This window comes from Narcine bancroftii, chromosome 10 (genome assembly GCF_036971445.1).
Source record: "Narcine bancroftii isolate sNarBan1 chromosome 10, sNarBan1.hap1, whole genome shotgun sequence".
NCBI classification, from domain to species: Eukaryota; Metazoa; Chordata; class Chondrichthyes; order Torpediniformes; family Narcinidae; genus Narcine; species Narcine bancroftii.
The window spans coordinates 68,127,222-68,154,028 of NC_091478.1; the positions used below are offsets into that span (position 1 = coordinate 68,127,222).

Below are 26,807 nucleotides of genomic sequence, written 5' to 3' on the forward strand. Positions count from 1 at the left end.
AATCTCTTGGTGCCTGCCACATTGACCACCGCCAGTGGGCTGATATCGCTTCAAACTGTGCATCTTGGCGCCTCACAGTTTGGCGGGCAGCAACCTCCTTTGAAGAAGACCGCAGAGCCCACCTCACTGACAAAAGGCAAAGGAGGAAAAACCCAACACCCAACCCCAACCAACCAATTTTCCCCTGCAGCCGCTGCAACCGTGTCTGCCTGTCCCGCATCGGACTTGTCAGCCACAAACGAGCCTGCAGCTGACGTGGACATTTACCCCCTCCATAAATCTTCGTCCGCGAAGCCAAGCCAAAGAAGAAGAATCACCTTAACGTCATATTAAAAGGGCACAACATCAGGACTGAAGGGCATCCACGTGGAACTGAGATGCCAAGAAATTTTGCCAGAAGGTGGTAAATCTGTGGAATTTGTTTCCAAGGGCAGATGTGGAGGCCAAGTCATGAGGTGTTATTTAAGGCAGAGATTGATAGCCAGGGCATCAAAGGGAAAAGGCCAGGCAATGGGGTTGAGTGGAAAAATGGATCATTTCTTGATTAAATGGTGGGGTAGACTGAACAGCCTATTTCTGCTCCTGTCTTTTGGTCAACATCAGTGGGGAGAGGAGTGAAATCGAGAGCTGCAAAGGATCATTACTTCCTCCATGTCAATGGCTTTCGTTCTCGCATGGAAGCAATTCCTATTTCACTTTCATTTTAAAGGGAGTTTGAGAGCTGCAAAATATATCATGCCAAATCTGCAATTGAGTGTATGTGAATTATCTGCCAAGGAGCTGAATTGTTACTCGATTCTTGTGATGGGATGGATTGTTTGCAGTCATTGGTCGGTAAAGGGACTGCTCTTCAGGGGGAGTCTCTGGGCAGGGCCCCGGGGCCGCATCCACACGAAGCCGCCGTCCAAGGCAGGGAGCGCACCGGCCTGCCGAGACGACGAACGCCTTCCTCTCCAGCTTGCCCGCGGCCATTCGCCCCTCACTTCTCGGCCAACGCTCAGAACGTCGGCCCTCGACACCGCGCCCGCGCCCGCCACCAAATCTCGCGGGGTTTGGGCTCTCGCGATGTCTCCATGGTACCGCGGGTCAACACAAGGCTCGGGGCGAACGGGGAGCGCCGGCCAGCCAGCATGGTGAGTGGCCTCAGATGCCGAGGCTTGTGCCTTCCGATGGATTGACGGTCGCCTTCTGCCACTGACCTATGTCTGGGGTTCGCCCCCCCCCCCCCCGCAACCGTGTGCGACCACCCGTTTCACAGAGCAGGGCCTCGGACCAAATGATGCCCCCGGCCCATGGCCACACACGCACCCCTTCCTGCAAGCTGTTCCTGCTTCCCTCTGCTCCAGGTGAAAAGATCTGGACGGATTCGATGTGACAAAGTTGTTTCCTCCGGTCGTGGAGCCTTGGTCGAGGACCCAACTTCGGGATTAAAACAGATGCGGAGTGGGGGACCTCTGGAATTTGCTACCACAAGTTGTTGGGTGTATTTAAGGCAAATAGTCGGTATCAAAGGTGATGGAGAGTGGGTGGGAGAATGATGGATTGGGAGAGGAGATTCAATGGCCTAATTCTGCTCCTATATCTAATGGTCTAAAGGTTCTGCACTTGTGGCCATCCCAGTTGAAACGACCTGCCACCACATAAAAAAAAACAAATCTTGCGCTGTCCCACAGTATGACGTTAGTTTAACTTGCCAGAACTAATTTAGGAAATGTTGTTACATGTGGAGGCTGTGATGCACTGTAGTGACAGTAAACAGACACAAGATTCGAAGACTGAACCACAGGCTTTATTCTACTTTAAGTCTCTGCTGCAGTTAGCTGTGGCTCTGAGTGACTGACCACGAGGGGCCGGATGTGGCTTATATACCAGATGGCAGAAAGGAGAAAAGTCACGAGGGGTGTGTGGGGCTTGGTGGGGCTTGGTCCATTCAGGTCGGCTGATTGCCTGGTGTTGTCTTGGCCTCCGGCGCTCTTCCTGCAGGTACACAGGTTGTCCCCTGCAGCAGGTTAGTGGTGTATCACCACATTCACCCCCTTTAAAATTATCCCAGGTGGGGGGGGGAGATTACATAAGCCCCAAACATATATACATATTTAGACAGTCCGGTGGCCGTTGGAGTCTCTGTGACCATCGTAGGGTTGGCTCCTGGTCATGGGTCGGTGGGGGCTGGAGTGGCTGGTGTTGTGCAGCACGGTGGATACCTATCAACCTCTACCTTAAATACACCCAATGACTTTGCAGCTGCCTGTGGTAGAAAATTCCAGAGGTTCACCCTCTGTGGCTAAAGAAATCCCTCTGCATCAGTTTTAAATGGTCGCCCTTCAATCCTGAAGTTGGGTCCTTGACCAAAACTCCATGACCATAGGAAACAACTTTGTCATATCTACTTCGTCCAGACCTTTTCACCTGGAGCAGAAGGAAGCAGGAGTTGGAGCATGTGTGATGCATTGGATGGATGGGGGTTTGGAGTCATCCCCCACGGTTTGAGTGTGCCCGGGGTAGGGTGGTGCTCTGCAGGTGGCATTGAGAGTATAAGCCCAGGAGGACTGGGGCGCAGAGTTTGGGCATGACCAAGAACCTGAACCCAGTGTATGTCCCCGCACTCCCCCGCAGATCGGCAGAGCAGTGCCCAAGGGTGTTAATGGTTAGGTCCTGGGCAGCGAAGGCGATAGAGAAGGTGATGGGGTGGATTTGAGTTTCAGAGAACAGGCCGCATTCAGGTGAATGCAGCTCTCGGTGCTGCCACTTTGATACATGCCTGTAACCTGGCGAAGACCATGTTTATTGGAGTTTATACATGGTTTTCAGGGTGTTCATTGCCTCCAGGTACTCGGTGCAGTCTTTGAGGGCCTAGAAGGCTTGGGGACCCAGCTTCAAGCAGAGCAGGACGAGCTTTTTCCTGTCAGAGTCTAGGACGTCAGAGTGTGCCTCGATGATTGCCTTGACCGTGTGCCTCCAGATTTCAAAGCGTGCTTGTGCTTCCAGTTGACGAGGGTCAACTTTGAGGCTCCTGGCGCTTAGGAGCTTCTCCATAGCAGGTTAAGTTTAAGCTGAATAAATTGTGATGCACTGGAGTGACAGTAAACAGATGCAAGATTCAAAGTCTGAATAACAAGCTTTATTCTACTTAATGTCTCTGCTGTAGTTAGCTGTAGCTCTGAGTGACTGACCACGAAGGGCCAGATGTGGCTTATATCCCGGTGGATGATTGGCAGCCGGCCTGGTGGGGCTTGGTCCATTCAGGTCGGCTGATTGACTGGTGTCTTGTCCTCCAGTGCTCTTCCTGCAGGTACACAGGTCACCCTCTGCAGTAGGCTAGTGGTCCATCACCACAGAGGCTGATGGAAAGATTTAAGACAAAAGGAAATGGCAATATGAATATAAGTATTCTTCAATTTACAAAAAAAAACACAATCCTGGAAAACATTTTGTTGACCAAAAATCATAAATCAGAAAGGTATTTCCTATTAGTTTCAATGTAAAATTTTGGTTGCTTTGTAGAATGCAAAGATTTTAGAGAAAATCTTGCTATCTCCATCAGTATCAGAAATAAGAAAATATAATTTGATAATTAAGATATTAAAAAAATGTACCCTGATGTAATAAGAATGTTTGGTCTTGTGGAAGAATTTGGAATGGAGAAGGCCACTGTCTCTTTTACTGCCTCTTTAAGACTGAGGGTTTTTTTCTTCCCTCTTAGAGTGTCATGATGGTTTTGAGCTGTTCTCGTCAAAGGTTGGTGAAAGTAGTATCTTTTTGGAGCCAGATTTTGATAAGCAAATGGGTGAAAGGTTAATGCAAGGATACAAATGATGTACCCTTACTTTTAAATTTGGACATACTGCATGATAACAGACTCTTTCAGCCCACAAACCTGTGCTGTCCAATTTACACCCAATTAACCTACACACCCGGTACGTTTTCAACGGTGGGAGGAAACCAGAGCCCCCAGGGAAAACCCATCCAGACACGGGGAAAACGTACAAAGATCTTACAGATAGCATGGGATTTGAAGCCCAGTCCTGATCACTGGCGCTGTAAATGTGTTGTACTAGTTGCTATGCAAATCGTGCCACTCTCAAATTTAGATATACAGCAGAGTAACAGGCCCTTCTGGCCCACGAATCCGTGCTGCCCAATTAACCTACAACCCCCACTACATTTTGAGGGGTGGGAGGAATTCCCCGCAGACATTGGGAGAACATATAAATTCCTTACCGTGCTAGATTCGAACCCAGATTGCTGGTGCTGTAATAGCAATGTGCTAACTGCTAGGCAAACTAAATTAATATATTCACTTAATTAATGTAAAACACATTTTCTATCATGCAGCCACATCTGCTGTTGTGATTCATATTTGGATAATCATCTTTGAAGATGGCGTTACTTTTTTGCAAGAGATTCTCTCTGAAAGCCTTTTGATAGTGAATTGTTTTGTTGATAATATTAGTGACTCCTTCTTCTTCCTGGAACCCCTTTTGCTCTTCATTTGTAATCTCTGTGATTCTAGTAGCTCTTTCACATCATCCTGGTATACTGGATCAAACTCAGCTTCACAGTGTCTTTTGGAAGATTCCACAGAAGTTGTTCTCAACCTTTTTGTTTCGACTCACATGCCACTTTAAATATTCCCTTTGCCATAGGTGCTTTGTAATTAGTAAGGGATTGCTTAAGATGGTATGTGGGTGGAAAGAAAAAGTTTGAAAAACACTGTTTCACTCATACTTAATTGACTTGTTATGCAAACAGTTTCCTAACTCCAAAGGAAATGGGCCAATGACAAATTTTCTCAAGCAAAATATTTCAGTAATAATTGGGTCCCGAGCAGTGATTCTCAACCTTCCCTTCCCACTCATACCACCTTAAGTAATTGCTTAAGACCACCGATTACTTAAGGTGGTATGTGAGTGGAAAGAAAAAGGTTGAAAACCACTGTTTTAATCGACCCTCATTGACTCGTTATGTGTACGGTTTCATGACTCCAAAGGAAATGGGCCAATGACAATTTTTCTCAAGCAAAATATTTCGGTAACAATTGGGTCTAGAGCAGTGATTCTCAACCTTAAACAATTGCTTACCAAACACATACCAATTACTTAAAGTGGCATGTGAGTGGAAAGAAAAATGTTGAGAACCACAGTTCTATAGGTCTGTAAATCCATAGGAGTTGTACACACACGGGGAGTAGTTTTCCACTAAACTCTATTCATGGTTGTATCATCCCAGGAGGTTTTTTTTCTTAAATGTGAAAACAATGTATATTCTTAATTTTAAAACAAACTCTGTCAGTTTAAATGGAAAATTTGTATGTGCTCAGTTGTTTATATTAAAACAAATGTAATATTCATGAAAGTTTCTCATTAAACAGGCACCCAAAAAGAAAAAAGGGAAAGCAGGCAAGAAAGCAAAAGCACCAACGGTGATTGATGGTATTTCCACAGAAGATATGCCGAAGGAACAGGTAACATTTTTCTTTTTTATCAAATTAAGATTCATGGAAACCTTATCCAGAACATCAGAGCTAGGCCAGTTTAGTTGCCTAATGAAAGATTGGTACTTCATTAATTGTGGGAAGGTGATTTAAATTTGTTGGAAGGAAATTTGGAAAGAAGTCAGATGAGCAATGAGATATAAAAAAAAATTTGATACCAATTCCTTGAAAAGTGGTGGAAGCAGATTCAGTGTTAAATGTCAAAAGGGAATTAGATAAACAATTGAAAAGGTCTGATTTACAGAACCATGGATAAGAGAATGGGAGTGGCACAAATGGAACAGCTCTTTCACGAAGGGGGTTTGAGAATGTGCAGAGTGGTCATGATTATTTATCTTCGTAGTAAGTATTTAAAGGGTTTCATCTGGTTCAATATTTATTTTCTGACAATTCACAGTTGGAAGAGCATATTGTACGGCTACGCGAAGAGCTTGACAGAGAACGAGAAGAACGGAATTACTTTCAGCTCGAACGTGATAAAATTCATACATTCTGGGAGATCACAAAACGGCAGCTGGAGGAGAGGAAGTCAGAATTAAGGAACAAAGACCGAGAAATGGAGGATGCAGAGGAACGACATCAGTTGGAAATTAAGGTAATGGGTGTAATTCAACAAGGTCATTGGAAAATTAACATACAGGCATAAGAAGGTTCCTTCTTCCACTACACTAACCCCCCCCCCCCCCCCCCCCCACACACCTCCAAACTTGATAATTAATTGGATTATGGCTATTCTGTATATTAATTCTATAACTTGTCTTTGTTCCCTATGTATCCATCTCATGTTTTAGATATTTCAATCCAGATTAAGTTTTGGGAAAACAAATTTATTTTTCCATGACTAAATATGTGAAAAAGTGCAGCCTTCTAATTGGAGTAGCTCTAAGTTAAGATTCCTGGAATCCTCCAATAGAAAATAAAGTTTCTCTGCTTTTGCTCCATCCCTAATTCTTGTATCAATTAGAGCATCCAAATTATCCCCTTCCAAGGATAATATATCTTTTTGAAATTCCATGCCCAGCACTGGATACAGAAGTTTAAATAGGCAATGTTCAATACCTCACTTTTGAATTCCAACTCTCAGGAGTTGATATTTCATTTTCTGCTTTTTATCAATTTTTATATCTGGATATTGATTTTTAGTGATTAGCTCACATAGGCATCTATTCGGTATTGCATCCAATTATAAATGTTTTTTTTTCTTACTATGCATTGTAACCATGTCTATTTTAATCTTTAATTAACCCATATTGACATCTATGACACTTCCTGTTAAAATATTTAATAGTCCTTTGAAGTTGCTTTTCAAATTCCTTTCTAAATCTTTTATTACTTTCTTTGTACAGAGCATGGCCCACACATTGTACATATACTGAACCAACTCAATCTTCCATAACCTGCTATTTCTCTTGCATCCATATACCTGTCTAAGGGTCTTTTAAAAGTCCCTTTTGCACCAAAACTTTCCTCCCCTCACCTTTTACAGATGACCTCTGGTGTTTTCAACTCTCTTTCTTTGGCTTGGCTTCGCGGACGAAGATTTATGGAGGGGGGTAAAAGTCCACGTCAGCTGCAGGCTCGTTTGTGGCTGACAAGTCCGATGTGGGACAGGCAGACTCTAGCTCTTGGAAAAAGGTGCTGTCAGTCATGCCTCTCATAATCTTCTAGATCTCTATTAAATCACCTCCCATCCTTCTTCGATCCAAAGTGAAAGGACCTGTTAATTCTGTTAACCTTGCCTCATGAAACACATTCTTCAATCCAATCTCCTCTGCACCCTCACCATAGATTCCACATCCTTCCTATAATGTAGCAACCAGAACTGAACACAATATTCCAAGAGCAGATGAACCAGAGATTTATAGACCTGCAGCATTACCTCACAGCTTTTGACCTTAATACCAGGACTAATGAAGGATAGCATACCATAAGCCTTCTTAACTACCCTTTTAACCTATGCGGCAACCTTGAGAGATCTATAGATTTGGACCCTAAGGTCCCTCCACTCTTCCACACTGTTAATTATCCTGCCATTAACCTTGTACTCTCCCTTCAAGTTTGACTCTCCAAAATGCATCACCTCACACTTATCCAGATTGAACTCCACTTTTCTGCCCAACTCTGCATCCTGTTGTAAACTAAGACATCCTTCTACACTATGTGTTATCTTAAAACTTACTAACTCATCCCTCTCCTTCTTGGTCCAGTTCATTTATAAAAAATAACAGAGTATGGGTCCCAGAACAGTCATTACGGAACTCCACTAGTCACTGATCTCCAGGGAGAATACGTTCCATCCACTACTACCTTCTGCCTTCCATACAGCCAAGGTTCCATGGATCCTTGCCTCATGACTTTTGGAATGAGTCTACCATGGTGTGCCTTGTCAAATTTCTTACTAAAATCCTTAAACACCTCATCTACATTCATCAATTTCTTTTATTTCCTCAAAAAACTCAAGTAGGCTCGTGATGCTGACTATCCCTGAGAAGACTAATCGAAGTTTAAAGTCAAATCAAGTTTATTGTCTTCTGATTGTACAAGTACAACCCGATGAAAGAACGTTCTCTGGTCTTTGGTGCAAAAACACACAGACACACAACCAGACATAACACGCATTAAGATAAACATACATATGCAGGACAAGTATTTCATCTATGCAAATAAATAAATATTGCTTCTTGAATATGAGATTTTCCAATGGTTAGTGTGAGCAGTTCCTTTGGTCAATCAGCATTCGCATTGCCTCTGGGAAATGAGATTGCTGATAGACCAAAGGAAATTCTCGTAAATACTCTCCCGAAGAATTCTCTCCCAATAATTTGCCCATACACTGACATAAAACTCACTGGTCTATAATTCCCAGGATTATCCTTATTTAAATGAGGGGACCATATTTACCATTCTCTAATTGTCTGGCTCCTCCCTTGTGATCAAGGAGAATGCAAAGATCATTGCCAGTGCCCCAGCAGTCTCTTTCACTTCCTGTAGTAAATTGGGCTATATCTTGTCTGATCCCAGGACTAATCAATTCTAATGTTTTTAAGACGATCCAACACTTTCTCTTTCTTATCCTCAAAATGCTCCAGCACAGATGTTTGTTCTATACTGACCTCACCTTGACCAAGTCCCTCTCTCTAGTGAACATAGAAGCAGAGTATTCATTTGGGACCTTCCCTACTTCTGCTGCCTCCAGGCATGTTGCCGCCTTTATCCTGAAATGGACCTACCTTAGCTCTTGTCATCCTTCTGTTCCTGATGTATGAATAGAACACCTTGGGGTTCCTTAACCTTACTTACCAAGGCCTTCTCATGTCCCCTTCTCGCTCCCTTAAGTTTTCTCTTAACTTCTTTCCTGGCTACTATATAATGCTCATGACCCCAACCTGTCGTTTGCTTCCTAAACCTTCTGTATCATTCCTACTTTCTCTTAACTAGCTATTTCACCTCTTTTGTCACAGTTCTCTTATCCTACCATCTTTTCCCAGTCTCAGTGGGACAAATCTATCCAGAACCCCGCACAAGTGGTCCTTAAAAATCCTCACTTCTGTGCTTTTTCCCCCAAGAACATCTTTCCAATTTCCTTTCCCTACTTCTGGCCTCATCCCATTTAATCTCCCCAGTTCTGCCTAATCCCATTGTAATTACCCCTTCCTTAATCTGGAACCTACTAAGAACCAGATCACTGGCATTAAAGTGTGGAGATCCAGGATACTACACAAGGAGCAGGTACATCCTATGAAAAGTGTAGATTCTGAACAGGTTCGGAAACAATGTTGGACACCTAATAGCTGTAAATTATAGAACTAAACCTGGTGCAATAGGAAACAGCAAAGCTTCACTCCCAGATGAGCTCAATGCCTTCTATGTCTGATTTGACTACCAGAATGAGGAAAAATCACTGCACACCCCCATGTCCCCTTTTTTAAAAATTTTTTATTTTTCACGCTATAAACCATATTGATCAAGATGCATACATTTTCCTTCTTAAATATATACGGTGTCATTTTTTTCCCACCCTTCCCTCCTCCCCTCCCTCCCTCCCTCCCTCACCTCCCCTCCCATTTATTTAAAGTTCAGAATATAAGATACATTAAACCTGTTAAACAATGTTGTCACTCAATAAAAATAAACAAGAAATTCCACTGAGTCAGTTCTTTTCATTATCTTCTCCTTCTGTCATTTTAGGTGGTAGATGTCCACGGTAGGTTTTCTCTATTGTGTTTCATGTATGGCTCCCATATTTGTTCAAATATTGTAATGTTATTTCTTAAATTATATGTTATTTTTTCTAATGGAATACATTTATTCATTTCTATACACCATTGTTGTATTCTCAAGTTATCCTCTAATTTACAGGTTGACATAATACATTTTTTTGCTACAGCTAGGGCTATCATAACAAATCTTTTTTGTGCTCCATCCAAATCGAGTCCAAATTCTTTGTTTTTTATATTACTGAGGAGGAAGATCTCTGGGTTTTTTGATATATTGCTTTTTGTGATTTTATTTAGAATCTGGTTTAGATCTTCCCAAAATTTTTTCACTTTCTCACATTTCCAAATTGCATGAACTGTTGTTCCCATTTCCTTTTTACAGCGAAAACATCTGTCTGATACTGTTGGGTCCCATTTATTTAACTTTTGAGGTGTAATGTATAGCCTGTGTATCCAGATTCAGTATGATATTGAAAACCTTGGGAAACTTCTATAGATATGTAGTGGAAAGTGTGTTGACCAGCTGCATCACAGCTTGGTATGAGGCCACCAATAAGCCCTGGAAAATGTATTAGGCACAGCACATCACAGAAAAAACTCTTCCCACCATCAAGAAATTCTATGTGGAACACTGCTGTCAGAGAGCAGCAGCAATCATCAAGTAGCCACACTATTAGGGTATGCTCTGTTCTTGCTGCTGTCATTAGGAAAACGGTGTAGGAGCTACAAGACTTGTAACACCAGGTTCATGAATGGTTGCTACTATAATCTCCAAATCAGACTCCTTGACAACTAAGTCAAAGACTCTTTTAAGGAGTCTAGCTTTACACATTATTTATTTCTGAATATATATTTGTTTCTGTATTTGCGCAGTTTATTTGCATTTATTTTTTGTTTACATTTCTCTATTTTGTATATGTATCTTTTTCTTGAGTACAGTTTACACTACCCATGAGCAGGAATTCCACCTGGCCTGCAGGAGAAAGAATCTCAAGGGATGTATGTAGTCTGACAATAAATTTTTAACTTGAACTTGAATTAAACACTTTACTGCTTTTATCCTTGTCCATAGCTCAGTTCTAGATCCAGTATAGCTTCTCCTCTGGATGGCTAATCCACATACGGTGTCAGGAATCCTTCTTGGACACATCTGACAAATTTTGCCCCATCTATTGCATTAAGAATTTTGGAAGTTTAAGTCTCCAATAACAACAATCCTGTTATTTCTGCACCATTCCAAAATCTGTCTACTCATATGCTCCTCAGTGTTCTGAGGACTAATAGGGGGCCTATAGATTACTTCCAAACGGTAATCGCTCTTTCTGTTTCTGATTTCCACCCACACTGACACAGTAGACAATCCCTTCACAACATCCTCCCTGTCTGCAGCTGTGATACTTAGCAATGCTACTCCCCCACCTTTACCTCCCATCCTATTCCAGTTAAAACATTTAAATCCTGATATTTATTAAACTATTATTTCTAAATACTGTATGTACTGCATATGTATTTTTTGTCTGTATGTGTGCGATATCTTGAAGAAAGCACATCAACACCTCTACTTTTTCAGGAGTTTGCAGAGTTTGGTATGAAATCAAAAACCTGGTTGTGTGTTTGCGAGAACCGGAGAACACTGTTTTGTCAGGTTGTACTTGTACAATTAGATGATAATAAACGAATCTCTGGATTTCCTCACTGCTAAACCACAATAAGTTAGGATTGGTAAAAACATCTCCCCCACAATCTCCATCAGCATCGGAGCACCACAGGGCTGTGTTCTTAGCCCCCTGCTCTAATCGCTATACACCTATGACTTTGTGTTATGTTATAACACCATCTACAAATTCATTGATGATACCATGGCCGTGGATTTGTATAAAAGGGGACAATGAGTCAGCATACACGATGGAGATTGAAATCTTGGCTGAATGGTGTACTAACAATAAACTCTCATCAATGTCACCAAATGCAAGGAACTGACTTCAGGAGGTGAAAACCAGAGATGTATGATCCAGTGATCATTGGGGGATCAGAGGTGGAGAGGGTGAGCAAATTTTAATTCCTTTGAGTCAGTATTTTGGAGGACCCTTCCTGGACCCAACATTCGAATGTCAGCTTGAAGAAAGCACATCAACACCTCTACTTTTTCAGGAGTTTGCAGAGTTTGGTATGAAATCAAAAACCTTGGCAAACATCTACAGATGTGTCGTGGAAAGTATGTTGACCTGCATCATTGGCTGGTATGGGGGGCACCAATACCTCTGAACAGAAAGTCCTGCAGAAGGGAGTGGACACAGTCCAGTATATAACAGGGAAAACTCTTCCCACCATCAAGAAAATCTCTATGGAACACAGTTGTTAGAGAGCAGTATATATCATGAGGGATCACACCACCCAGGATATGCTCTATTCTTGCTACTGCCATCAAGAAAGAGGTATAGGTGCCACAAAACTTGTACCACCAGGTTCAGGAACAGTTGTTACCCCTCCATTATCAGACTCATAAACAACAAACTCAACCTGAGACTCATTTAAGGACTCTTACTTTGCACGTTATGTATTATTGAATGTTTATTTTCTGTATTGCACTTTATGTACACTTCCTTCTTGTTTACATTTCTCTATTTTGTATACATACTTATTCTTGAGTAGTTTTTTGCACTGGAAATTCTGACTGACCCACATGAAAAAGAATCTCAATGTTGTATGTGATGTCATGTATGTAGAGTAGAAGTCCGAAAATCCAGTCTGCTTGGGGTAGGTCCTGATTTTCTTGATTTTCAGGAGGTACTTTTAAAATTTAAATTTAAGGAGAATAAAGAAGCGATGTACAGGTACATTTTGATGTTTTATTGATTGGCAAATACAGCATGCTTCATTTATCAAAGTGAACAGTTTTAAAGAAAAATTAAAAATGCCGCTGTGATTCTGTGACACTTACGCATGCACAAATGCACACAAAACCCTGCTGAATTTTAAAAGTTTGAGAGTTTTCGAAAAGTCTGGATTCTTGGGTAGACCAGATTTCTGGCATCTGGATTTTTAGATTTCTACTCTACACTGACAATAAATCTGAACTTCAAACTTTTTAACTTTGATATACATCAATGAATACATTCATGGATGCAATGAAAGTTTTAATTGCTACAGCTTCCCAGTTATGTAAAATGCACTAAAAACTAATTTAAGTATAAATAAGATGCCACAAAGAGGAAAATACTGTGTTTTTTGGGATAAAGACACTGGAGACATTTGCTTGAACTTGAGCAGGTAAGATATTTCAGAATTGATTTTGCTACTACCATCAGCAATTACGTCAATAAAGTCAAGTGCACCAGTACCCGTGGCAGCCATACACACCCAGGTCATAACACCCCCACCACCATGTTTCACAAATAAGGTGGTCTGCTTTGGATTTTAGGGAGTTTCTTTTCACCTCCATATCCTCCATGATAGTTCATGGCAGCTTGTGTGGTAAGGTTTTAGATCTTCTGGAATGACTTTAGATTCAAGCCACCTGTTAAGGGTGAAGTATAGGATCTTGCTTAATGTTACCTCTTTTCGGGTTTCCTTTCCCATCATCTTGGCTGTAATGGGCAGTTGTTGAAGTTGTTTTTGGCTGATGGCTGCTGCCTTTACTATCCATTTAATAATTTCTTCACTTTCTGTCTCGGGTAGCGACATGTGTGATAAAGTATCTGCATGGCTGTTGAGTGTTCCTGGTTTATGTTTTATATGATAGTTTTTTTATTTTATTTTTCATTTGCATCAATACATGTAGAATATTTTTCCAAATCATAATAAAAACTACGACCCAAAAAGAATACATGTTTTCACATTTTCTCCCCCCTCCCCTCCCCAAAAAAGTAGGAAAAAGAAAAGCTAATGAACATGGATCTTCTAAATTAGTAAATAAAATTTACATAATAATCTTAAACCATGAACTAATTAGGGTGGGTTGGGTGGAGGAGTGGCGAATGCTGTAGGTAAAGTTGTAGCAATAAAATCAGTATAAGGTTTTCAAATCTTATCAAATTTTTCTGATTGATTTCGTAAATTATACATTATTTTCTCTAGTGGTATACAATTTAATAATTCCGTTTGCCATCTATTTAACCCCTCAATATCATCTGATTTCCACATTACAGCTATACATTTCTTTGCTTTTGCTACACTTAAAAACTTTTTCTGATAAATATCTAACTTCAATTGAGAAATATCTCCCAATAAAAATGTTCTGGGATCCTTCAAAATTTGTGTCTTCAAAACTCATCCCAATAAAAAACTTGTATCCTTCTAAAACGTATCTACCTTTTCACATTGCCAGATGGTATGCAGGAAAGACCCTACTTCTTAATTACATCTAAAACATTGATCAGAGTAATTTGAATTAATTCCATGTCATTTCCCAAGATCGTGTTCTATGGTGAGCTCTCCACTGGCCACTGAGACAGAGGTGCACCAAAGAAGAGGTACAAGGACTGCTTAAAGAAATCTCGGTGCCTGCCTCATTGACCACCGCCAGTGGGCTGATATCGCCTCAAACCGTGCATCTTGGCGCCTCACAGTTCGGTGGGCAGCAACCTCCTTTGAAGAAGACTGCAGAGCCCACCTCACTGACAAAAGACAAAGGAGGAAAAACCCAACACCCAACCCCAACCAACCAATTTTCCCTTGCAACCGTGCCTGCCTGTCCCGCATTGGACTTGTCAGTCACCAACGAGCCTGCAGCAGACGTGGACATACCCCTCCATAAATCTTCGTCTGCGAAGCCAAGCCAAAGAATATAACCGATGTTTAAAAAAAAAATTAAAAAAATTGTATCATTTGATATCTAACATTAATTGTATTAGTTACACTTTCATAACATAATTTTGACCATACTTCTTCTTGAATTTGTATACTTAAATCTCTTTCCCACCTTAATTTAGATTTAAATAAATCCTTTTTCTGGATAGTCTCTTGCAATTTTATATACATATTAGTAATAAATCTTTCAATAAATGTATCTGTTATTAAATATTCAAATAGAATGTTCTGGTAATTTAAAATTCCTCCCTAACTTTCTTTTTAAATGTGATTTAAGTAGATAATAGGAGAAAATAGTATTATTTGGTATATTATACTTGTTTTTCAATTGGTCAAAAGTTTTAAAAAAACGGATCCCAAGAAACAATTCCTTATTCTTTTTATTCTACAATTATTACCATCACTGTAAAAGGAATTAAAGGATTTTGATTTAATTTCATTTTAGCCAACTGATAATTCTTCATTCCTCTTTCTACATGTACTCCATTCCATACTTTAAGCATATGCGTTAGAATTGGGGTACATAATTGTCCTTTTAATAATCCTTCATCCCATTTGTAAAAAATATGCTCAGAATTATTTTCTCCAAATTTGCTCATTTCAATTTGTACCCATGCAGTCTTTTCATCAGTCTGATAACAAGAAGACAAAAATCTAAGTTGAGCTGCTGTGTAGTAATTTTTAAAATTAGGCGGTTGAAGTCCCCCGCGATTAAATTTCCATGTTAATTTTTCCAATGCCATTTGAATTGAAATCTTGAAAATACATCGTTGGTACAGAAATTGGGTAAAGATTGAAAAAAATATTGTATTCTAAGAAAAATATTCATCTTCACACAATTTATCCTTCCTATTTAAAGAAATTGGCAAATCCTTCCATCTTATTAAATCTTCTTTCATTTTCTTCAATAAAGGTATGTAATTTAATTTGAATAAATTATTTAAATACTTATCAACATTAATTCCTAAATATTTAATTGCCTAGTTCTGCCATTTAAATTTTGTCCTTTTCTTATCTTGAAAATAATCTGTCTCAGTCGTAGGCATCAATTCATGTTTATCAATATTTACTTTAGAACCTGATACTCATACTCCGCCAATCGATCATTTACTTTTTTTAATGAGCTTTCAGGGTTTGTAAGTTATAATGTTATATCGTCTGCAAAAAGACTAATTTTGTGTTCTTTATTATTTATCTTAAAGCTCTCAATCTCTTCTGATCACCTCTGCTAAAGGTTCTATAGCTAATGCAAATAAAAAAAAGATAATGGACAGCCTTGTCTAGATGATCTTTCCAACAAAAAAGATTTTGATATTTGTCTATTTGTAATCACTTTAGCCTTTTGGACAATTATATAATGCTCTTATCTAATTTATAGAAATTCCAAAAACCTTCAATATTTTAAATACATAATCCCATTCTAATCTATCAAACACCTTATCTGCACCTAAAGCTAAAGCCACTGATGGTATTTTCTTTTCTATGCCATATTTAATAAAAATCTAACAATATTATCCACTAATCTATTTTTTTAATAAAACCTGTTTGGTCCATATTAATCAATTTAGGTAAATATTTAGCTAATCTATTAGCTATTAATTCAGACAAAATATTATAATCTATATTCAATAATGAAATTGGCCTATATGAAGATGGAAGCAAAGGGTCCTTCCCTTTTTTGGAATAACTGTTATTTAACGCAGTTTTGAACGCTCAGGTAAATTCCAAAAATTTTCCATTTGATCTAACAATCTAATAACTCTTTAAATTCTTTATAAAATTCCGGAGAGAAACCATCCTCCCCTGGAGCCTTATTGTTTGGTAGAGACATCAATATATCATATAGTTTTCAAACTGTAAATGGATTTATTAATTCTGTCTTCTCTTCTATATTTAATTGTGGTAAAATTATTTTTGACAGATATTTATCTATTTTATCCCCATTTTTCAAAGATTCAGATTGGTATAATTTCTTGTAAAATTTCATGAAAACATCATTAATACCTTGTGTTTTGTAAGTAAGATGACCCGAATCTTCTTTTAGAGCTACTATTGTTCTCGAAAATTTTTCAATTGCCATGCTAAAACTTTGTGCTCTATCTCCTAACTTTGTCTTATATCCCTCTCTATTCTATATGTTTGTATTGTATTAAGTTTCAATTTTAAAAATCCAATATTTTCCTTTTCTCATCATTTACTTGATTTTGCAATTCTTTATACATCTTTATTATTTCATTTTCCAAATAATTAACTTCAAACATATATTCTTTTTTAATCTTAGCCATATAACTTATTATTTGTCTTCTTAAATAAGCCTTCAAAGAATCCCAAACCACAAACTTATTAGTTACAGAATGTTCATTCAGGTCCATAAAATGTTTTATCTGTTGCCTTATAAATTCACAAAAATCTTTCCTTTTTAGCAATGCTGCATTAAACCTCCATCAATAACCTATATTTTGCTTCTCCTCCAGTAAAATTGACATAACTAAAGGTGAATGATCAGACAATATCCTCACTTGATATTCAATATTATGAACTTTTGCCTGCAGTTGAGAGGAGATTAAAAACATATCTATACAGGAGTATGTCTTGTGTCTATAAGAGTAAAATGAGTAATCTCTAGTACCAGGATGCAACAAGTTTCATTTTGTTCATATAATTTTTCTCATCTTTTATTACCTTATTTTTAACTATAATTCCACTTGATCTTTCCAACTTCAGATCAAAGGTAAAATTAATGTCTCCTACCATAATTATTTTCCCCTTTGCATTAGCTAACTGCATAAAAACATCTTGTATAAATTTTCCATCGTCTACATTTGGTGTATATTTATCAAGTATTCAGAAAATATTTTACAATTTATCATCACATACCTCCCCACTTTATCAATCGTTACATCTAATATTTCAATTGGTAAGCCTATATTTATTAATATCGCCACTCCTCTAGCTTTAGAATTAAATGAAGAAAAGAATACCCTTCCTATACAATCTCTCTCTAGTTTCATATATTCTATTTCTGTTAAATGAGTTTCTTGTGCACTCATTAGTGCACACCTTGCTGTTGGTCACATGTAAATTACCTGGACTCCACTCTCCAGCCTGCCTTTACTTGGCCTTGGGCCATTGGCTGTTGTAATTAGATTAACCCTCCTGCCCTGAGCTATTGGCCCCCAGTAAATGATGTGGGCTTGTCCCTCCAGCACTATAAAGGTGCCATGTGCTCTTTGTTCTCTCTCTTTTGCCAGCTTGGGACCACCCTGCTTCATTCCAGGCCTGGCCTAGAAATGTGGAAGGGTGCTGGAGAAACTGTTGGTAAGATGTGCTCTGTTAAAAGGGTTGGGAGTGTTATTGGAGCCGTGCCTGCACTGAGTCGAGGAGTGGTGGGGCATCGTAGTGATTTTTCCCTGATCGTTGTGTGATTGTGTCATTGTATCATTGTGCGTGTGTTCTGCATCAGTTGCCTTCTGTAAATAAAATCAAAACTGTGTTCAGAGTCCTTGCCTTTGAGACCTACCAAAGCTGTTTCCTCACTCACAACACAGCAAAATCTCTCACTTATGTAATTAATTCAGGTATCAACAACCATCTGCTGATCTTTAGCAGGCAATGAATTGGCATATGTCTTTGCTTCGTTAGGCTCAGTAAAAAATCTATTCTCCCTTCCAGGACAAATACTTTCAAAACAGAGCTGGATATCTCAAAACAAAGGCATAGCCTTTTTTCCATCATACATCTTTAACCAGGTTAAACTCTTTTCTCTTTTTAAACAAATCAAAACTTGTATCTAGATTTTAAAAAAATTCTTATTTCCATTTTAAATCAAAGGTGATTGTCTTTCTTTAGCTTGTTTTGCTGCCAGCTCCAATATCTTCACTCTTACTTCGTATTGAAAGAATCTAACAAGTATTGGACTTTGGTCAGACTGAGGTTTAGGTCTCAATGCTCTATGGGCTCGCTCAATCTCCAAGTCTCTTTGAAATTCAGCCTGACCCAAAGATTTCGGTATCCATTGTTTTTTTTTTAATTTTTTTATATTTCACACCATAAATCACATTAGCCATGATATACACTATTTCTTTTTCACACATATACAGTGACTTTTTCTCCCCCCCCTCCCTCCTCCCAAGCCACCCCCCCACCCCCCCCCCCCCTCATCCATTTTAGGTATACAATCTAGGTTGCATTAAGCCAGTCAGACAATGTTGTCATTCAACAAAAATACACCAGAAATTCTACTGAGTCCATTTCAGTTTTCTTATTTTCAACTCTTTATAAGACAACATTCCTACAACATCCAACATTTTCCTTATTCTCCTATTTCTATCTTCTTTATCCCCAATCTCCCCTTCCCCTCCTGAGTTGTCCTTTATCCCTTGTCGGACAACCACATCTCCCCTCTCCATTTGGATTTGCGAATCCACTCGCAAGCGTCAACTGATTTTGCAGTGACCGCTATTTCCCCCCACCCAGCCCCCCCCAGAAAAGATTTCACTTTTCATATGTCACGAAGGTCACTCTTTTAATTCCCTCCTTATTCTCTCTATTCCATTACCTTCCCTTATTAATTCTTGTCTATACTATCTATATTTTCCTCTAATTACAGATACATTCACATATGCACATTGTCTCTATTCACTCTTATACCTCTTTACCCGCATACATATCAATCGTGATCATTTTTACTCTCATTACCCGTCTTCATCCCTCAGTCTATTTTTGTCTTTACCCACATACATATCAATCGTGATCATTTTTACTCTCATTACCCGTCTTCATCCCTCAGTCTATTTTTGTAATTGTTCTGCAAATTTTCGTGCTTCTTCTGGATCCGAGAATAGTCTGTTTTGTTGTCCTGGAATAAATATTTTCAATACCGCTGGATGCTTTAGTATAAATTTATACCCTTTCTTCCATAAAATCGCCTTTGCTGTATTGAACTCTTTTCTCTTCTTTAGGAGTTCAAAACTTATATCTGGATAAATGAAGATTTTTTGCCCTTTATACTCCAGTGGTTTGTTGCCCTCTCTTACTTTTTCCATTGTCTTCTCCAGTACCTTTTCTCTTGTAGTATATCTTAGGAATTTTACTACAATAGATCTTGGTTTTTGTTGTGGTTGTGGTTTAGAGGCCAATGCTCTATGTGTCCTTTCTATTTCCATTTCTTGCTGTAGTTCTGGACATCCTAGGGTCTTAGGGATCCACTCTTTTATAAACTCCCTCATATTCTTGCCTTCTTCATCTTCCTTAAGGCCCACTATCTTTATGTTATTTCTTCTGTTATAATTTTCAATTGTATCTATTTTTTGAGCTAGTAGTTCTTGTGTCTCTTTAGTTTTTTTATTAGATTCCTCCAATTTCTTTTTTAAGTCTTCTACCTCCATTTTTGCTGCTACTGCCCGCTCTTCCATCTTGTCCATTTTCTTTCCCATTTCTGTTAAGGTCATATCTATTTTATTCATTTTCTCTTCTGTGTTGTTTATTCTTTTTCTTAAATCATTAAATTCCTGTGTTTGCCATTCTTTAAATGACTCCATGTATCCTGTAATAAGAGAAAGTACCTCCTTTATCTTGCCTTTCTTTTCTTCTTCTATTTCACTGTACTCTTCCTCTTCCTCTTCTTCTTCCTCTGGGTTGGCCATCTGTTTCTTTGTTGCCCTTTCCTTCTCTTCTTTCTTGTTTCTATTGTCTTCTGTGGTCTCTTCTTGCTGCAGGTGTTCTGCAGCTGTCGTTGCCGGCTGTGGAGATCGACTCCCCAGCTGGTCCCCCCTCCCGTCGGTGTGTTTTTTTTTTCATGCGCGGTTGCGCACTTTTACTCGGCTCAGCGAGCCATTTTTGTAGTCCATTATTTACCGACCTGAGGGAGCGGGTTTCTCTCTCCGCAGCGGGCCTCTTCGAACAGGTAAGGCCTTCACCTTTTTCCTCCGTTGTCTTCTCTTCCTCTCTTCTTACCGTTGCTTTCGATTTTTCTTTTTTTGTCGCCATCTTCTTTCCACCTTTATACTCACTTTTCTGTAACTTTTATTTCTGTGCCTTTGTGTTTTCCTTTGTTTTTCCCGACTTTTCTGGAGAGGGCTGGAGTTCACTGTCCGGCCACTACTCCATCACGTGACTCCTCCTAGATTTCGGTATCCATTGTTGAAAAAATGTTTTCATCTTCTTTAAGTCCAACAATTTTGATATTATTCTGTCTACTAAAATTTTCCAAAATTTTTTGCATTAACTGATCATGCTTAGCAGCTGCCTCTCCTTGTACTTTCTTCATTTGATTTTTAATATTTTGAATCTCAAACTCATTTTCTATTTCAAATCTAATGTTGACTTGTTCCATTAATCTTTCCATCTTATCATCAGTTAATACAAATGGATTGTCGAAAAAGGTCTAATATTTGCTTTAATTCACTAGAAGATAAAGAAGCTTCTGCACCTTTTTCTGCTTTTTTCTTGATTGTCGGTCATTCTTGTCCTTTGCTTTTCCAGGCCTTCTTGATGACTGGAGCTGTGAGTGCCTGGAATCTTTTTCAAAATTTCTTTCGTTTTTTTTTGTGCTCTGCGCATGCCCGACTCCTCATGCAGAGTTACTTCTTCACTCGATGTTGGCAGCCATTGTCGGGGGAGACCCTGTGCAGCAATGTCCAAAGTCTCCCCGGCTTCTGGCCTCTCTCCTTTGGATATTACCTTGCGAACAGCTCCAGGAGCTTTCTCAAGGTAGGCCTCTCTTCCTTTTCTTGCTCGGTTTCTTGTATTGCAGTAAGGCCTTTATCTTTCTTTGGTGGCATTGTTAATGTTTTCTGTATATCTTCAGACAGTTCTTCCTTATATTTTCTGTAGCTTTTATAGTCATTTTTATCACTTTTTCTCAACCTTTTCAAGAAGAGCAGGGATTATCAGTCTAACTCCACGTGGCACGCCCTCATGTTTTATATCATAATTATCCGCCACAGCTAATACTAGTATACCTTTGTGTGACCCCAGGGTTATAGGGTTAAACTATGAAGCTTGTTGTCTGTGATCAGAGTGATTTTCTTCCATAAAGATATTGGTGGAATTTTTTTACACCAAAAATGATTGCCAATCCTTTTTCTAGTTGGACATAATTGCGTTCGCTGTTAGTTAATGTTCGTGAAGCGTATGCTACTGGTTGCTCATCTTTTTCTGTGATTTGGGATAGTACCACTCTTAGTCCCACTGGTGAAGCATCCACGGCTAGTGTAACTTCTTTACTAGGGTTGTAGTGGATCAGCATCTTATCTGTTGACATTAGCATTTCCTTTAGTTGATCGATTGTGTTTTTAGTTTCTGTGTTCCAATATTGGTTCAGTGGGCTGCATAGTGTAGACATATTAGGGGTATGTTTTCGGTAGTGATAAACAAGTCCTCGAAGCACTGTAATTCTGATTTGTTGGTTGGGTAATGGGCCTTACGAACGGCTTCTGTCCCTACTGGATTCATTCACACCCCTGAGTTGACGATTGTAAACCCAAGATATGTTACTGAGGGGCGCAGGAAGACACATTTGTCCTTTCGTAATCGTATATTAGCCTTTTGTAGTCTGGTTAAAACCTTTTCAAGGTTTTGTAAGTGTTCGTTGTCGTTTCGGCCCGTGATGATGATATCATCTAGGTAACACCCAACTGAGAGTCCACGTAGTAATTTGTCGATTGTTGCTTGAAAAACCGCAGGTGCTGCTGAACTTCTGTAAGGCCCGTGTCTAGGTGAATAGTCCCAGACGGGTATTGATTGTCACATATTCCATTGATTTTTTTTTCTCCAATTCTATCTGTTGATAGGCTTGTGACAAATCAAGTTTTGTGAATTTTTCCCTCCGTTTAGTGCTTGGGACAATTCTTCTGCCTTGGGCATGGGGTGTTCGGGTATTTTGAGAGACGGATTGATGGTGACTTGATGCGAATCATCATTTGCTTTTTGTATGGTTCTAATATGCCTTCATGTTTTATTCAGTTTAATTCAGCCTCAATTTTCCCTTTCATAGCAAATGGGACTGTTCTGGCTTTGAAGAATTTTGGTTCTGCATTACTTTTTACTTGCAGTTTGACTTGAACACTTTTGATTTTCTCCAATTCTTGTTGGAAAACCACTGCGTGGTTGTTGAGGATTTGGTTGAGTTCTGTCTGTGTGGTTTACATTTAGTATTGAACTGATTTCCAGCCAGTCTAGGGGAATGTGTTGTAGCCAATTTCTTCCACAAAGTGCTGGACCCTGGGTATCTACAATGTAGAGTGAGAGTGTTTTTGGTTGCTGTTGTTGTATTGTACTTCGACCGTACATTTTCTGCCTCCTGTAACAGATCTTAGAGTTATTTCAGTTGTTTTTAACCGCAAGGCGTGGTAGCAAGTGTTCCTTTACATGTACCAGCATTAGGGACACCTCTGCCCCTGTGTCTAATTCCATCTTCAGGGGGTATCCGTTTATTTTTAGCTGTATAAAGATTGCTGTGTTTCTTACGTTTATTCCTCGGATGTGTAATATCTCAGGAGCTTGAGTGCTCTACCACTCAAGGTCAGTCGTTGGGCTGGTATCATCTCTTTGAAATTGTTTTGACTTTAGCTGCCTGTTTATTTGCAGGCCACCTGCGCTTTAGAGCTTTAGAGCTTTGATGTGCCCTTCTGTTTTGCAATGATTGCATTTAGAATTTTTGAAGAAACAGTTTTCTGGTCGGTGGTGGTATTTTACACAACGGAAATATTGTTGGCGGGAAGACCCACATCCAAGTTTTTATCTGCCATTTCAGAGCTGCAGGCAACTCTGTATGCAATATGTAATGCAATGTCTTCATCCATTGCTAATCATTTTTGCCTTGCTTGGCGATTTGCCAGCCCCATCACTAATCTGTCTGATAGAAACTGCTCGAAATGCCTGTTTGTGCAACGATGCCAGGTATTCACTGACTGTTTCTTCTGGTCCTTGTCTCCTTTCATACAATCATTGCTTTTCTACCATAATTGGTGATTTGGGGCTTAAATGGTTCTTTGGAGCTGAGCTTAATTCGTTGAATGTCTTCGACCCTGGATCCTCCCGGATCGGCAAGGTCTTAGGAGGTTGAATGTTTTGCCGCCCATTATACTGAGGAAGAGGGCACGTTTGCAGTTTCTTGGACCTTCCACAATATTGTGGGCTATGCAGTAGTAGTTAAACCATTCTGCGTTGTTATCCCAACTTTCTTCTACCTCGTTGAATTCCCTGAACTTTCCTTCTACCATCTTGGCGCACTTTCGCCTTGATCTTTTGGAGGATATTTGTTGGGGTTATTAGGTAGTCGTTTTCTACCTTTCTTCTCCCAGTTGGTGCCTGGAGTATGTGCAATCTTGGTTTTGTTCCTCGTCACCAATGTTGAGAATGCACTCACGCAATTAAGACTTGGTGACGTGGTGCTTTCTTATCTATTAGACTAACATGGCTACTGACACACAGGATTTTGTATATATGGAAGGGTGACATCATGACGTGGATGTCATGATGACCAGCAGAAAGTGGACTTATACCCAACAAAAAACCACTATTTTAATTGTACCTAATTGACTTGTGTGTGGTTTCATAACTCCAAAGGAAATGGGCCATTGACAATTTTTCTCAAGTGAAATTGGGTCTAGAGCAGTGGTTCTCAACCTTTTTTTTCCCCTACTCACGTACCACCTTAAGTAATCCCTATGCCATAGCTGCTCTGTTAATAGTATGTGAGTGGAAAGAAAAAGTTTGAAAACCACGGATTTAAAAGATTACATTCACACTCAACAAAAAATGTTTAAGTCATTATAGAGTCCATCATAATAGTTTGATTTGCCAATATTTAGTGTTTCAAATATCTTGCAGTTTTCCCAAATTAGACTTTACCAAGTAATAAATGTATATTCTTTGATAACAAGTCAACCAACACTAGTTGGATGGGGAAGGCAAAGAACTCTTGCATTTGTTTTGAGGAACACTTTCATAATGATTCAAATAGTTAGAAGGGGATTTTCAAATTATAAAGAACTCAATTTATTGAAAGTAAATAGCTTATTTGAAGATATTTCTATGTTCTATATTTTATATTTTGTATTCCCATTTCACACTCTCCAAACCTAAGATTAGGTAGCATTGTTTCTGTATTTTTTACATGCACTAGGACAGTTTTTCTCAACATATGCTCCATGGCCACACAGCAAAACTATTTTGATTCCCTTACAATGGTTTATTTTCTTTCAATAGGTCTACAAGCAGAAAGTAAAACATCTGTTGTATGAACACCAGAATAATCTTGCTGAGTTGAAGGCTGAAAATACAGTAGCCATGAAACTGGAGCAAAAGGAACATCGTGACCAGGAACGTGAATTAGGAAAAGATACGAGAAACCTAAAATTAGAACTGAAAGAGCAGGAGCTCGCTAATGAAAACATGGTGAAAACCTTGAAACTGGTATGTTTGTGTAGAGTCAAATGTCATGTCATCTCAATGTATTTATGCACATTTAACTGCAAATTTATAAATGTCATCGTCAAGATTATTGATGTAGATTTCAAAAAGGCATTTAGGAGCATTTAACATCCTAACAAATAAAATACTGTAGCGGTAGCTACTAAGGTAAGTCAATTAAGGAGACACAGTGTAAGTCGCTTGCACTTCCAAGGGTTTTATTTTGAAAGGCCCAGGCTGCGCCTTATAAAGCGGCCTGTAAGTCTTACCCATGCATGGGAGGTGATGTCACGACGCAGCCGAGTGCACTTGCGCAGCCTGCTTGAGCACGGGAGAAGATGCACTCAGCAGCGCCATCTTGACATGGCTGCTCCGCTTCTGTGGCCGTAACAGTGCAGGGCCGGTTTGCTTGTGTCTCGATGTGCGCCACCACAATACAAAACAATGGATAGATGATGAACTATTACATTGAAATGATGATTGGGAAATATTGATGAAAGATCTTTGGAAATGGTATTCCAGAATGAATACAAAGCTGGAGAAACTCAGCAGGTCAAACAGTGTACTTCATATAATGAAGGAAAAGATACATAACCAACATTTCAGGCTTGAGCTCTTCGTCAAGGTGCCTGCCCACATTTTGTCTTACCTTTGTGTTTTTGCTTCAGCTATGGTGTTTGCAGACCTTGGTGTTTTACTCCAGAATGAATACCATTGGGGGTCACTGTTTTTAGTTTGCCTACATCATTTTGAAGATAAAATATTCTCTATGATGTCAAAGTTGAAGACGACTACATTTTAAAGTTTTTTTGAAATTAGATTCAGCTAAATCCCTTTGTTGTTCATAGAAATTGAAGTATGGGCATTCCAAATTTAAAGAGTAACTAAAGAAAATGAGAATTTAGGCAATATAAGTGTAGATAAAAATCTTGGGTTCATTAATAGAATTCCCACACTTGCATTAAATGCATTATTACAGTCCTGACTTCACTGGTGGAGAGGTTCCTGGAACAATTCGAGGGACAGGACGAAATAGACTGGAAAGACGGGCATTAATTAAAATAGTCTGCATGATTTCATTAGGGCAAGATCCTGACTGATCAATTTATTTGAGGTAATAAAATGTATTGATGAAGGCAATATGATTGTACAACAGTCTGTGCAGAGTTTTAGGGCAAGGAGTAAAGATTTAGAAGAAATTTGAGGAATATTTTTTCAACCAGAGGCTGATTGGAATCTGAAAGCACTCTGCTTGAGTGGATAGTGGGCAGAGGTACTCTCTCAAGATTTTAAAAGTATCCAAACAAGCACGAGTCATTGAAATATTATCGGCTACAGAACAAGAATTGATAAATAGGATTAATAAAGATAGGTTCTTGAGGGTTAGCATTGACTCAGTGGGCTGAAGGGTTGTCTGTCCTATATAACTTTTATGATTAGCTAGAATAATTACCAACGACTTGGCGTTAAACCAAACAGATTTTCAAATTTTAACAAGGACTTGATGAGTTTTAGTCAGTCATTTTCAGGGCAATTAGCCTAACATTACAATTAAGGAACGTGATGGAAAAATTGTTCAAACGACTTTGCTTCAAAAAGCTGTTTTCTTGTGTGGAAATTAAAAGCCTCTCCTCTTATTCTTAATCTTCCTTCAATAAACTACAAGGCTGATAATGTCCTGTGATTGATTTTAAGAGTTTGGTACACAGAACCACAATTAATTATTTAATGCAGGCAAGCCAAGTTAAGAAACAATGGGCAGCATCATGCTGGTCTTGATTTATGGCCTGCACTCCACCCACAGTGCCTGTCTGTCAGATATACCCTCTCTGGATGCAGTGGGCTGATCCTGCTGGACCTGTGAACTGAAG

At 39.2% G+C, this 26,807-nt stretch overlaps 1 protein-coding gene across 1 annotated transcript in view; it reads left to right on the plus strand.

Moving 5' to 3' along the window:
* Nucleotides 1-859: 859 nt before the first annotated feature.
* The window catches only part of gas8 (growth arrest-specific 8), a 46,139-nt gene continuing 20,191 nt past the window's right edge, over nt 860-26,807 (plus strand). The window contains exons 1-4 of the mRNA XM_069901227.1: nt 860-1,133; nt 5,372-5,464; nt 5,892-6,089; nt 24,733-24,939. Of these exons, the coding sequence (XP_069757328.1) occupies nt 1,074-1,133; nt 5,372-5,464; nt 5,892-6,089; nt 24,733-24,939 (558 nt within the window). The 5' untranslated portion in view covers nt 860-1,073. The remainder of the gene's footprint in view (nt 1,134-5,371; nt 5,465-5,891; nt 6,090-24,732; nt 24,940-26,807) is intronic.